At 39.8% G+C, this 12,398-nt stretch overlaps 1 protein-coding gene across 5 annotated transcripts in view; it reads left to right on the top strand.

The window, feature by feature from the left end:
- LOC127358299 (ephrin type-A receptor 7-like) overlaps positions 1-8,272 on the top strand; it is a 140,468-nt gene extending 132,196 nt beyond the window's left edge. For all 5 annotated transcript variants that reach the window (XM_051391284.1, XM_051391283.1, XM_051391282.1 and 2 more), the window contains 7 exons: positions 1,853-1,914; positions 2,479-2,595; positions 3,039-3,125; positions 3,531-3,683; positions 6,071-6,261; positions 6,350-6,514; positions 7,281-8,272. In XM_051391284.1, the coding sequence (XP_051247244.1) occupies positions 1,853-1,914; positions 2,479-2,595; positions 3,039-3,125; positions 3,531-3,683; positions 6,071-6,261; positions 6,350-6,514; positions 7,281-7,395 (890 nt within the window). In that variant the 3' untranslated portion in view covers positions 7,396-8,272. The remainder of the gene's footprint in view (positions 1-1,852; positions 1,915-2,478; positions 2,596-3,038; positions 3,126-3,530; positions 3,684-6,070; positions 6,262-6,349; positions 6,515-7,280) is intronic.
- Positions 8,273-12,398: the final 4,126 nt, after the last annotated feature.

Here is a 12,398-nt window from a genome sequence, read left to right as displayed (position 1 = left end):
GTGAAGTTTTTGTTACTGCCGCAGTGATGCTCAGTGTGGTGTGTGTGTGTGTGTGTGTGTGTGTGTGGGCATGGTGCCCGAACACACTGTGCTCAGTAGGATGGCAGCAGATGTGCAGGGTACAGTAATTGGTGCTAGAGACCCAGCGGGGCACTGAGATCCACTCCAATCTCTCCCACCATCACGTGCACAAACACACACATACACACACACACACACACACACGTCAGTCCCATATGTTCACTTTCTCTTTCACTATCATTGACACACACACACACACACACACACACCTGCTTGCTTGCCTCCTCACTTGGCATGAAATCACACATCCGTGCACACAAAGAGCACACACACACACCTACCGACTGTTAGACTACAAATCACCTGCTTTACATCACTTACCCCCCACCAGATCCTCACCCAGCCCTCTTCCATCCCTGTACCACCTGCAAACAGCACCCACCTCTTTACTAATCTTCTCTTAATCTGAATTTAATCATCCCCACCATAATTCAAGGCCACATGAAAACATGGGCGCATACCACTAAGTCGAAAAGCGTCCTCCTTTCCTTTCTACCCTTTCCTTCTCTATATGTTGCTTTTATGACCCACCATTTGCGCTACCTTCTTACGGGGAGTTCCAGGATTATAGGCAGTGGTACATACTGTAAGTAAAAGCACCAATGCCACAATGTATTTACCTCGTGTTTAAAACTGGCTGTTACACTGGTCTGGTTACTAAAAGTTAATCCAGCCAATCAGAATCCAGAATTCTCAGTGGCCATGGTATGAACTCTATTCACTGTATATTTGAACAAATGTATTAGCATTCATACATTATAATGTAATCTGAAAACAGTTTGAAACTCTCGGTTACAGTGAAGTTCAAGGATTTGCTTTTCAATATGTATTCAAATCATGACTTAGAAGTGCCTATGACTGGATGAATTTGTGTTTGTGTGCAGCAGGAGAGAGCACTTATTACTCCGCCCTCCCACCCCCTTCTCTCTTTCACTCTGTCACACACACACACAGTTTTTCCTCGCTCTGCATTTCTGTCAGGATTTGCAAACTTATGTGACATCCTCTTTAGCAGGTAACCATTTGACACAAATGATAGAATTCAACATTCACTCTCCAACTCGCATTAATTACATGATTGCTGGCATTTTATGACACATTTTATGTGTCTCTGTGCTGAGTGTTGTTGGTCACCTTTCCAAATAGTTTCCTGAAAGCCCAGTAATACTGGCAAACCACGAATTGTGGATATTACAATACCAGGGTTTTTATTTTTTTTAGATATTAAATTGTTTACATATCTATCAAGGTTCATCTAACTGTCTCAACCTCCCATAATCCACTTCTTCTTTCCTCTCTCCTCCAACTGCTGCAGTCTTATTTTCCTCCTCTGTGCACTTCATAGCTCTGCTGGATCCCTGCCATCTGTGCCTGGGCACAGTGTGTATGTGTGAGCATGCATGTGTGTAGTGTATATGAAAGTGCATACCTGGACTGTACTGATCCGTGTGTGTGTGTGTGTGTGTGTGTGCACGTGTGTGCGTGTGTGAGTGAGTGTTTGTGGGTCGTTAAACTTGCTGAGACAGCCAGGGCAGCACACAGGTTCTCCTGACTTCACCACAGTTCACTGGGTGAGGAATGGCTTTGCACAATGCCTGCCGTGCTGCCAAGTGGACTAGACTCACTTTATTCTCTCTCACCCTCCCCCGTCTCTGTCTCTATTACCTCTCACTTTCCTTTTTCCCCTCGATTCTCTCCATTTTATTCATTTTAATCTGCAATTTCATTTAATCGTATACTCTGCTGTCCTGCTCTCTTTGTCTTTCACCAGGTAACACCATGATGATCATAGTGGAGAGCATGTCTAACGGAGCCTTAGATTCCTTCCTTAGGGTACGTTTTTTTTTGTCTTTATCTGTATGCATTCATCTGAAATGTACATGCAGACATGTTTTCTCATCATCTAATAACACAATTTAAGCCTCATCAATCTTGTCTGTTTTTGAGCCATTAGGTATTTTATTCTAATAAACCTAAATTTACTGTTATTATTGCGCAGTCCTAGGGCGGCAATACTTGTGCTTATTACAGTAATAAGGAAAATGTAACATAATTAACTCCACAAATGGAGTGTTTTCTGCTTAAAGATGCTGTAAGCGTGTGTAAACTGTTATTGTGCCCCTCTGCTCTGTGAACCACTGCAGCATGGTTTATAATGATATGAATTAATGGCCTGTTTGTTTTTATTCTCCAAATAAAGGGATTCAGCTCAGTGAGCACAACATTGTACTATAGTAACAGATGTGTCGCAGTTTTTTTGGATCACTACATGCATACTATGTACACTCATCCTCTCCTCTCTACTATCCTTTACTTTTTATTCCCCCCCTCCCTGTTCTTCTTTGCTTTTTTTCTCATTTTCCATCTTCTTTTTTTCCTTATTTCCCCTAACCTCAGAAACACGAGGGCCAGTTGAGTGTAATGCAGCTGATGGATATGCTGACTGGGGTGGCATCGGGGATGAAGTACCTCACTGAAATGGGCTTCGTCCACAAACGGCTGGCCGCACACAAGGTAAGGGAGCAGGTGGGAGCGGATGATAAAGGAGAGGGTGTAGGGTGATGTATGTCTCAAGCTTTTGCAAGTTTCCACAGGTGGGTTACAAAATACAATTTGTTCTTGTCTGCAGACGTCTTTGACAATCACCTGCCGGCAGGTTTTTCTTCTTTCTTGGAGTGATACACACAGCTGAAAATGACGAGACCATACTGTCCAAATTGTTTTGTCACATCCAGATTTCATTGTTTGGCATTTTCCTAAAAGAGCCTGTCTGTCAAACTGCAAAATGCAGTGGTCATGTTGCGGAAAATGAAGAACAGGACCATTTGTTCTTGTAAACAATCAATCAGTCCCTGGTGCAATGGGAGCTTTGCCCATCAGGGTGGTGAGCTCTCACACTGAGATTGTTTCCCCCCCGAATGTAACCAATGCTAATCAGTTTGTTTTCCCACTCTCAGGTGCTGGTTAACTCCAACCTAGGCTGCAAGGTATCTGGCTTTAGACCTCTTCAGGAGGACAAGATCGAGGCTATCTACACCACACTGGTGAGAGAAAACCGCAGTTAAAACGTCAACTGGATTTTACTGGATATTTTACATTCCATTCCTAATGAATGACCCTCAAAAGCAGCACAAAGCCCGTTGGTAGGAAGTTGACACATGTAAGGGTGATATTTTTAATGAGCCTTGGACCAAATGAGAGTTAACACATGTCATGTCGGGTTCAGTTGAGGTCATATAATTAAGCTGTCACAGAAAAAATATTTCAGCTGCTTTATTTCCCTGGATATTTTTTGGTTCCACTCAAGGTGAACCTGCTCCTCTAAAGATTCTTTTGATCTACTGAAAATATGTTCAAAGCTTTTCAAAGAGAATATTAAAGCGTTACTTTTGTGAACTCTCCACACCCTTTTACTCCTGTGTCTTACCTCTCCGGCTCCTCTCCTGCAGCACGGAGGGAAGAGTGTGGTGCTGTGGACTGCTCCGGAGGCCATCCAGTACCATCGCTTCTCCTCAGCCTCAGATGTCTGGAGCTTCGGCATTGTCATGTGGGAGGTCATGTCCTATGGAGAGAGACCCTACTGGGATATGGGCAACCAGGATGTAAGTGTGTGTGTGAGATAGGAGGGTGCTTTCCATTAATCTCTCCAGTCATTTCCTTTATATTCCTTTACCAGTCTCTCTCTCTCTCTCTCTCTTTCACCTCCCTCTATCAATGAACTCTGTATCCATGCCCAGCTTGGATCTTATTAAAAGAAAGCCAAGAAGCCATAGTACCTCTGAAAGCTTTTGCAGGGCCTAAGTCCCCCTCTTTAAGTCTGCATCAGCTCCATGACCAATCCTGTTTTCTCTTAAGGACGCATTGACCCCCTTCTAGTGGCCTCCTCCTGTCCCCGGGTGCCATCTTGCTCTTAAAAGTGTTAAAAATCCCTCTGGAAAAATTCTTTGAGGAAATGTAAAGCGCTTGCTGCTATTTGAGGGTTGAAGATTGTCCAGTCGATAGGACCCTGCCGCTTGTCACTACAGACCTATAATTTCCAAGTCAATGTGGGTGGGTGCTCTGTTTTGCTCTCGTCACTCCTACCTCTTTGTCCTTCTAAAAAAAAGGTTGTTTTTATTCTACTTTCGGAAGGAAGTCATGCTTCTAAAGTGCAGCTGAAAGCATGATGCAAGTCTGCTCAGAGACAGGCCAGAGAGCAGATTATTCTTTGGGACTATTTTTCTTTTTATTTGAAGCCGACAACACAAAGTATGAGAAGATAATGATAATTTCAAGAATTATTATCGTTCATCAAGTCCAAAAGCTTAATCATGCTAATGCCCTCTCAAATTACTGTCATAGTAAAATAATACCTACACTTTATGCAGGCAGGTGCATAGTTAAAAAGCAACGGATTATTAGCATGTTCCATTTTTGAATGTCCAAAATTAATATGCATGAGTTATTCAGCAGCATAAGAAAAGCTAGCTTTTTACAGTGTCTTTTTTTTTTTTTGCCCTTTCACAAAGCAGGAGAAAGTTTCCTCTCAGCCTGGTTTATATTATCAAACTTTCCAATTGAGAGGGCAAAGGTCAAGCTTGTAGAGCGCCAGGGATATTAATCCACTTTAAATTGATACATTATATCATAACAGAATTGTTGGTCCGCCTGTCCACCTGTGATCCGTCGTGACCTTTACCTACCGACTTTGATTAAATGGAAAATGTCAAATGCTGAAAAGCATTTTATGAATGCTCTTTAGTGAGATAGGAGCTTAAGGGGCTGAGAGGATGGTGGAGTGGGGAGGTGGGTGGTTAGGTAGAGAGAAGAGAGTGTTTTAGGAAATAATGCCACTGATGGATGTCATCTTTGTGATTATGCTCGGACTTTATTTCCTCCTTTCAGGAGATTGTATTTCTTAGAGTGATTCAGGAGGAGGACGTATCGCATGTCCCTTGATATACTGAGAGGAAATCTCGTGAGGTGTTGTGGTGGACGGGGGCGAAATTAGTTTGATGGAGGAGCGAGGAACATTTGAGGAAGTGGAGGGAGGCTTTCATGCTCTGCTATTTGAAGACAGCGAGGTTTCACTGGAATGGATGAAAAATGCTGAGTTGAGATGGATCATTGCATTTAGTAGCTTATCTTTTAGAGTGGGTCAGGTACAAGAAAACACTGGCTCTTGTGGTCTGTTTTTTTCATCTCTGTAATTGCTCTCCTATTTCAAACCTGTCTGGATTGTTTTTATTCACAGGCCTAGAACATATTGTATTATAGGAAATTAAAATGTTATAATATATAATCCAGTTTTCTGCAGATAGGAGCCCAACTATTGTGATACCCAATCAAATATCCTGTGAAGTGACACTAAGAGACATTGAATATCCTGTCTAGTGACCTTTCAGACCACATTCAAAGTAAGTCAGTTGTGACGGATTTTGCATTGTTCAGGTTTTGCAGGAATAACGTCTCTTTCTAATAATAGTCACCCATTTTCTGTATGGTTCTAGTTTTTTGTAGTAATTTTAGACATTACCGCAGATTTGTAGTCCGCTCATATTGTTTAGCGTAGCAATAAGTCTCTGTGACATTCTGTTTGTTTTGCAGTTGATGCTAGCTTGGTGACCTTAAAGGATGCTGCCTTAAAAATAACTTAAATGACTAATAAACAGCGAAACAATGCATTGGAACATTATAGGTGGTGTAATTACTGACAAGAGAAAATGAGAGCAGCAGCACTTTTCTACTTTTATTTATCCAAGTAGGACCTATACAGTCCAACCGCTTCTATTCCTGGCAACTAAGCAACTTTTAAATACCTTACTCAACTTTTTAAGTAGGACAAAACCTTTTTACATTCTTACTTAGTTCCCCCATCTTGCCCTACCAGTCACAAACATGCTCTTTTGAATATGTGTCCAATTATAGTACAAATACTGGTAAATCACAACACTAATTCTAGAGTCTCTAACCTGATATAATTGTTTTCCGTCTTCTGCACGTCCCGTAGGTGATCAAAGCCATCGAGGATGGTTTCAGGCTGCCGGCTCCAGTTAACTGCCCTCCACATCTCCATCAGCTGATGCTGGACTGCTGGCAGAAGGAGAGGACAGAGAGGCCCACCTTCAGCCAGATCCACTCAGCCCTCAGCAAGAGCATTCGCTCTCCCGATGGCATTGGTTCCTCCACACTGGCACGCAGGTATGGTCTGGTAATACGGATGGCTGTATATATTATTTCCACAAAGTTTTTTTTCTCCACGCCTTCAACCCTATTTCTTGTCCTGTAGAACCCTGAGTTCATCCATTACGCTAGCAGAGAGGCCTCTCCCCTCCTTCCCATCCTTTAACTCAGTGGGAGAGTGGCTGGATGCAGTGGACATGGGCCGATACAAGGACAACTTCACCGCCGCAGGATACTGCTACCTGGAGTCTGTGGCCCGAATGACTGTACAGTGAGTGGTTTTACACAACTCTGTCTCAGTGACCTTTCATTTCCTCTTTTAGAGAGGGCGGCTAAGTGAGATAATAAGAGAACAGATCATTAAAAAGATAGCTGCATAAATAAATAAATGACTTTGGGAATAATGTCTACTCTATTTCTTGAAATTAATTGCTTTTTTAAATCTTTACCATTAAAGATAATATTTGCACAACTGAAAAAAGTCTTGAGTGAAATCTAAATGGGTAAAAATGGATGAATCAGAACTGATTAGTTATTAGACAAAAAACTATTCTGACGATCGATTAATTAAGGTGGTTTTTTTAAGCAAAAATCCCAAATATTCTCTGGTTCTAGCTTTTTAATTTTGAGCATTTCTGCTTTTTGCTTAGTTGTTTTTAATGAACGTATCATTTTTACCATAGAAATGTATGTTATTGTGGGCAGGGCTCACGTGATAATAATAATGAGGACCAGTGAGGTTTTGGCAATTTTTTAACATGATAATGATAGTTTGATCCAACCACATCCTATATAGTCCAAATTAAGAGATAAACTGAGTTTTTGAGTGATAAAGTAATGAATATTTAATGTTATAGAGAAATACTTAAAAGGGAGCTTTTCAGTGGCTTTAAAACATAAGCGTGAGCATATGATTATTAGAAACACATTTTTCTCTGTGGTCATAGAGTCACTCAACCCAGCCATTGACATACAGTCCAATAAATGTTGCATTTTTTTTTAATAATCTTGGTAAATCTTGATCTCTGTGTCCACAGAGATGTGCTGAGCCTTGGCATCACTTCCCTTGAGCACCAGAAGCTGATACTGGCTGCAATCCAGACCCTCAGAGCCCAGGTCATCCAAATGCACGGGCGTGGCGTCCAGGTCTAACAAACAAGTCAACACACCCAGTCTCACACTGCTGCTGCGACCCAGACATATGTGCAGATGGATGATGGGGTGGAGAAGAGGAGAGAGGGAGAGAAAGAGAGAGCTCTCCCAAACTGATGGAAAGATGAGCAGAACTTTCAGCTAACTGCACTCCTCTATCTACTCCTCCTTCCCACACTTCCTCATGCCTTCCTCTATTCCTTACTTCCTTTTTTCTAACAGTTCCTTCAGAGACAGGCGGCGTTCCTGTCGTGATTGGGGGAAAGCAGAGGAGTGATGTCACGTGACTTTTTTTTTGTGACCTCATCCTGCACTTTGACCTTCAATAACTGTGTCAGCTCCTTCTCACTGGTTCTGGATTAGTGAGTAAAAGACTAATGAAATATTGTCTGTAGCAGGACAGGCTCTGTCTGAAGCTGACCTCTGAGCAGCAGCAGACGCAAAGATGTACTGCGCTGCAAACACGGTTATGGACGAGCGCTCAAAGAAACATTAAAATTTTGAGTAGAATCTCCCTTTACCACAACACCGATTCACTAAGAACAATATATTGTTAAAGCTAGGAACTATTTTACTGGCCTTGGATCATTTTACTCTCTTCTCAGAACTGGCACAGCTAATTTCACATGAAACAGGAGGTGATGTTCGATGGTGATGATCTCATATCAGAAGGTAAAGGAACATTTCTGGAGATTAAACATGGCTGGAATGTAACGTTTGGTTTTAGAGCAGCAGCTTAAGGAGACTGTGCTGTCCCATGTCGAGGGTCCAGTGAGTCTGAGGTTAGAAGAGTTGGATGAGGCCTCAAAAGCATACAGTATAGTCCTATATTCAGTATATTAGGTGTGCTGATGGGATGAAAAGAGCTACAGTAAGTTATGGGTGATGATTATACTGTAGTTTCAGTAACATCAGCCTGCTTTTTTTTCCTTTGGGGTTAAACAAAAGCTGCAGGATACAACTGTAAAGCGAAAGGTTGAACATGTGTGTTTGATTGTTAATTAATTTGTTGTATGTCGCTGTCTGTTTCGCTACTCTCGATTCTATTTTATTCATTTCCTTTATCTCCCTCTTCCCTTCTATGCTTTGAAGTTGTTTTCTTTGTGCATTTAAAGCATCTAATTTTCCCTTTTAGCCTGCTGGATGTCATCTCGGTAACATAATCCTCCTCTCCAAAGCCTCTCTCACTGCCGTGTTTAATACTCTGTATAGAGCACGGGCCAACTCTGGAAGATGGCCTGATTCAGATATTTATCCATATTTATTTATGTTTACAGACTGTAACACAAAGCTCTCAAGAAAAGAGGTTAGGGAAGGCTTATTTATTTAATTAGTATTTTTAAAAAACAAGTTGAGAAAAGCAGTTGTAGCCTCTTGTTTTGTTGCTTTATTATATGACTATGAGTTTATACCTGAACAGATGAGTTGTTTTGTACACAGGAAGTGAGAGGAACACTGGATGATTTTTACTGTCAGCACACAGTATCTGTGTATTCTTGAACACTGGATTTGATACAGTTAATTTTATGTCCATTATCATTCCATTATCATTGGATTTGCTGTATACATTACAGTGTGTGTGTGTGTGTGTGTGTGGCAGTATGGATACAGTATTACAGAATGTCATATGAACTTTCTATTTCTTTGTAGCTGTTGGATTATCATTAATTTTGTGTTGCTGTTAATATCATGCTCTGCCATGCTATGTGGTTGCACTTTTTTCCAGTTAACTCCCAGAATTCTCTTTGTACAGTGATCTGCCCCTCGCCTTTTCTGTCCTATTTCAATACAGAAGACTTGAAGGAAGAAGTTTATTGGGGCATTACCTGATTATCATACAGTTTCACAATAGAAGCTACATACATTTTTAACTGGAATATTGTAACTGGTTTGTATTTGGTACAAATAGATTTTTTTTTTTTTGGTCTTTCTCCTTGTACTCTCCTCTCTGTAACCGTTTTGTCAAATGAAATGAGCTCATATGTCCTTATAGATGTTATCACGCACATGTTAAGATATCTGGAGAAACACTGATAGTCCCTTTTAATACACACACACTACGCACACACAAGACTACAAAGACACACACGTGCAGTCGCTAACACTCAACAAACTGGACCTTGTCGCCATGATGAATTAAAACTCTTATTTGTTTGCCCTCTCTATCCCCCTTTCTGTTACTGTGACCATCATGATATATGTTTAATACTGTACATATGTATTTGAAAATGCTAAATCTATTTTTATAATTTGTTTGAAGAACAATGTGTTGAATATAATATCTGCTCACTGTGTAAGGGTTTTATTTGTTTGAATTTTAGGGCCATAGCCAAGAAACTCTGGTGTTTGGAATATAAAACTGAAAAAAAAAAGTTTCTTTTTTTTTTTTTGTTTTTTGATGATTTTTACCTGTTAGAAGAAAATCTGATGGCTGTTGCAATATTGAAACGTGTTATTAAAAAATCTCCAATACAAGCAAATGTTTTTTCTCCTCGTCTTCCATTTTGGGATTTGATGTAATCTGGATTTTTTTAGGCCAATGTTGATATTTGAGAGTTTAAAAAATATATTATATAATAATTATAATGAATTATATTTACCTTTTTTCAATAATTGTAACCAAAAGAGCAACTGACATTTTACAATTGGGAATTAAACTTGTCAGTGCCCTCTGGTGGACAAACTATATAATCACAACATTGTTTCTAAATTACTTCATATTTTGGCACTTCAGTCTATACTGACATTTCCTGTTATTTTTGCCCAACATATACACTTATGGCAACATATCTGCAATAGGTTAGGATCACTCAATATATATGTAAGGTTTATATCACACATAACATTACAGTTCAAATAAAAAGTCAAATTATAATACTTTTTACGTGCTTCTTTTGTGGCATTCTTACTTACACATTCTCCGATAGAAGCAGTAATTATATGAAAATGATTTGCAATATACCTAAACACTGACCACAGTGTTACAGTCGATAACTGATACCTGTTGGTTTTGTGCGATTCAAATGTTGACAACAAAGACTACTAGCTAATAAACATGTATGTTAATATATGAAAATTATAGCATTGCAAATGTTTAATGAGGGAGGAAATGTACTCAACACAGTTGTTAGACCTCACAGATACATGGATTATTGGTGAGAAACACTGAATATAAACATAACATTCATTTTCAACACTATACAGACCTCACCATGAAGTGCCAGCAGACATTTTTACTATATCAAACTCTGGTAAAGGTAAACAACAGTTAAGTAAGTAAATGTTTTGGTGTTTTTTTTTTTTTTTATCATTTAGGAATTAGGTCTAACTGGTAAAACCCCAATTATCCATTTACTATTTAACTTCTGATGCAAAGGAATGAACCGACGGCCCTTTAGAGCTCACTCATTCCTCTAACTGTAAGGCTACCTGGGCCTCTTGTACTTACGTATCTATGTGCTATGAAGTTAAAGCCCTGTATCCACTTACAACAGAATTCAACTTTCGGTTAGCTCTCCTAGCCTACTCCTGGTGGTTCGTGGTTTTCTCTTACTCTTATTCTCTACCATGTGAACTCATTAAGTCTCTCTCTCCGGGACTGAGGTTATATTACTTACTGTTTTATTACACAACACCCACCTTTATACTATCACTGAGCATATGGGAAATGATTGTAAATGCAAATGGACTTTGCGTGGGATTGCTGTGGGCAACTGTGTGGGTGGGTAGAAGTGAGTGTGCTGGTACGTGCCTCCGCTTGCATGGGTCAGTGTGTGCGCATAATATTGTGCACGCTCTGTATGTCTGTTGGCAGTCCATGGGCATACATTTGAGAATGAGATCTTTTTATTTATCTCGTACAGTTGCAGCAGCAATCCATACTTTTTATATTACAGTCTTATTGGAGTTGAGGATTGGAGTTTGAGACTTAATGAGTTTCATCTCTGAGCCATCGCTGGCTGCAGCTTTCTAAACCTCCCACGCAATCAAACATCACCTCCTTCAGATGCTGCTTAGCAGACCTTAGCATCTGAACTCCCGCTGCAACAACACTAGATTTGGATCATTCATTATCGGAGGCTTTTCATAGATTTCTTTCTCGCGTTCAAGATATAATGTGATGAAGACACAAAAAAAGCTTATTTACACAGCAGGTTCATTAAGATTCTGTCTAAGAGACAGGAACATCCAGAATGTAACTAGTGTCTCTAAAGAAATGTTTTACGCATTAATTTATAAGATAGAAATTAAATGTAAAATTGTATCAAAAATATAGCTGTGAAAATATGTCGCTTATCTACATAATATAAATTATGAAATTCTAATAGCCCTGACACTTGACTCCTGACTGCTCTGGGTCAATTTCCCTTGCGGTACAATTTGATAAATGTTATTCATTTGAGTGTGATGTTTTAGTATGCAAACATCATATCCCACAGTAACTCTCCTCAGCGGCGAGGGGGGTTTGTGTTACTTGGTATTTTATCAGGCTTCTCACGGTTTGAGCGTAAATCTTCAATCAGATTTGCCTGTTTATTCACTGTAAATGAGACTGGGATGGGGAGACGGGTAAGGATTCTTCCAAGAGATTAAAGCAAATCGCGCTGGATTGTTGGAATATGGATTGTTGTACCTAAAAACCATCACTTTCTCAAAACACCCTCAAAGACTACACTCAAGACACGTTTAAGGCCTTCGAATAACTTAGAGGAAATTAAAATACACTAAATATGATTCCGGCTAGGTGTAAGTAATTCATCAAGTAGATTTCCTTTTAGAATTAAACTTCAGAAAGAAATATTAAAAAACTACAGTGAGCCTAACATCACCAATAATTTCAATAATCAGCAAAAATGCCCAAATTCTGGGGTGGAACTGAAACGATCAGTTGATAAATTAATTAGTCGCACAACATAAAAAATGGATCTCTACCAACCAACAGTTTCTAACCCTAACCCCCCCCTAAATAATTCAACCTATGAGTCAATTACAACACATCTGAA

The sequence above is a fragment of the Dicentrarchus labrax genome, unplaced genomic scaffold (assembly GCF_905237075.1).
Source record: "Dicentrarchus labrax unplaced genomic scaffold, dlabrax2021, whole genome shotgun sequence".
In the NCBI taxonomy this organism is placed as follows: domain Eukaryota; kingdom Metazoa; phylum Chordata; class Actinopteri; family Moronidae; genus Dicentrarchus; species Dicentrarchus labrax.
Note: the sequence above shows the minus strand (reverse complement) of the source record. Positions and strands in the feature narration are given on the sequence as shown.